General features: G+C 47.0%; 1 protein-coding gene across 1 annotated transcript in view; it reads right to left on the reverse strand.

The window, feature by feature from the left end:
• Positions 1-1,691, reverse strand: part of MLLT1 (MLLT1 super elongation complex subunit) — a gene marked incomplete at its 5' end in the record, with an annotated part of 23,982 nt that extends 22,291 nt beyond the window's left edge. The window contains 2 exons of the mRNA XM_015826918.1: positions 959-1,041; positions 1,511-1,691. Of these exons, the coding sequence (XP_015682404.1) occupies positions 959-1,041; positions 1,511-1,691 (264 nt within the window). The remainder of the gene's footprint in view (positions 1-958; positions 1,042-1,510) is intronic.
• Positions 1,692-1,767: the final 76 nt, after the last annotated feature.

Raw genomic sequence — 1,767 nt, forward strand, 5'->3', positions numbered from 1 at the left:
TGTAAAATTAAAGTCATGGTGCAAAGTACCATGGTATAATGAAATGGTATAGGGTTTCCTGCCTGAGCAGGGGGTTGGACTAGATGGACCTCCAAGGTCCCTTCCAACTTTATTATTATTACTAGCTGTACCCGGCCACACGTTGCTGTGGCTCAGTCTGGTTAAATGGAAAAGATGTCACAGGTGTGACATCTATATAATAGTAGGTATATAAAAACACACGCGTATTCGAATTTATTTATTTTCATTAACAATGCAACGTTGTGTCAAAATTTCAAAGCAATCGGTGAAAGAACTTTCGGAGATTTAAGATTTTGAACAAACGAACATTTACATTTTTATTTATGGAATATAGATATAGATAGAATATAGAATATAGATTATAGATAGATATAGATAGATTATTATTAAGAGTTGACCGGTCACCCAGAAAGCCATGTAAAATAGTATTATTAAGTGAAGGAGGTTACAGTTATAAAGAAATTAGAAGAAAAATGGGTGGAAACTTAACCAAAGGTGGCATGTCTACTGTGCACTTTTCCCAAAAGGTTTCCACAATTTTGGCTGCTCCTGTAGCTAACATGGTTGGGTGGTCTTCAAAACGGCTCAGTTTTTAATTTTTTTAAAAAATAAAACCTAGTTTTCCCAAAGCATTTTGGACCTTGAGCGTCGATGCGAAGGACTCGACAATTTCCCTAGAGGCAAGGTAATGAGTTTGGGGTGAGGAAGAATTATCTGCTATGGGGTGGGGAAGGGGGGTGGATGTAGATCAGAGCTGGAGATGCCTAAACATACATACTTATTACGGTGTTTTTTTTTTTCTGTTCACTGACTCGGATTTTTCTTAGAAGCCCCCCCTCCCAACCCCCCCCCCCTAGGAAGGTGAAATTGGTGCAGAAGGAAACGAAACGCAGGGAGGGAGGGAGGAAGGAGCAGCGCTGGAGAATAAAAACGATACCTTGTTTTTGAAGTAGACCTCAATGGGCATAATGAAGCCCGCGTAGCCGGACTCCTCCACTTTGTAAGGGGGCTCTTTACAAACTGTGAGGGGGGGGGAGGAAAAAAAAAGGAGCGTTAACAAGACTTCCCAGGCAGCAGCAGCAGCAGCCTCTGTAAAGCAGACAGGGACGAGAATTAAAACAGGGTGACCAACGGCAAGATGCTCCGCTGCCCATAATACGACCTGCAGGCAAGTTCAACATCCCCACAATCACGGGGTCAAAGGGATCCCCTTTTGCACGACCTTCTGACAACGGTGGTCAGATCGGGCGTAAAATGGGGCAAAACTCACCTAAACAAATGTTTCACTCAGCAACATAAATCTGGGGCTCCATTTGGTCGTTAAGTCGGGGACTGCCTGTACTTCCCAACCTGGCGAACCACAGGTTATACCCAAGCAGCCCATAAGAGCATCCCTCTGCCCAGAGACCGGGTCGCAAACGTGCCTCTTGGTCCAAGGTACAACCCCCCCACCCCCCGCACGGCCGGGCACGCCCGCAGGCCCACTCACCACGTTTGGGTTTAGGGAAGCTCTGATGGAGGCGGAAGACCACCCTCTCCACAAAGTGCTGGATTTCAAACTGCTCCGGGCCGCGTACAAAGACCATCCAGTCGTGGGTGAACCCTTCAGTGGTGGGCTTTTTGCGCAGCTGGGCACGGTGTCCAAGCTCCAACTTCACCTGGACTGTACACTAGGAAGGGGGAAGGGGATGTGCGCAAGGGGAGCAAAGGAGGGGCAAAGGAAGAGGAGGAGGAGGAGGAGGAGGA

Source organism: Protobothrops mucrosquamatus, unplaced genomic scaffold (assembly GCF_001527695.2).
Source record: "Protobothrops mucrosquamatus isolate PMUCROS unplaced genomic scaffold, P.Mucros_1.0 scaffold3378, whole genome shotgun sequence".
Taxonomy (NCBI): Eukaryota; Metazoa; Chordata; class Lepidosauria; order Squamata; family Viperidae; genus Protobothrops; species Protobothrops mucrosquamatus.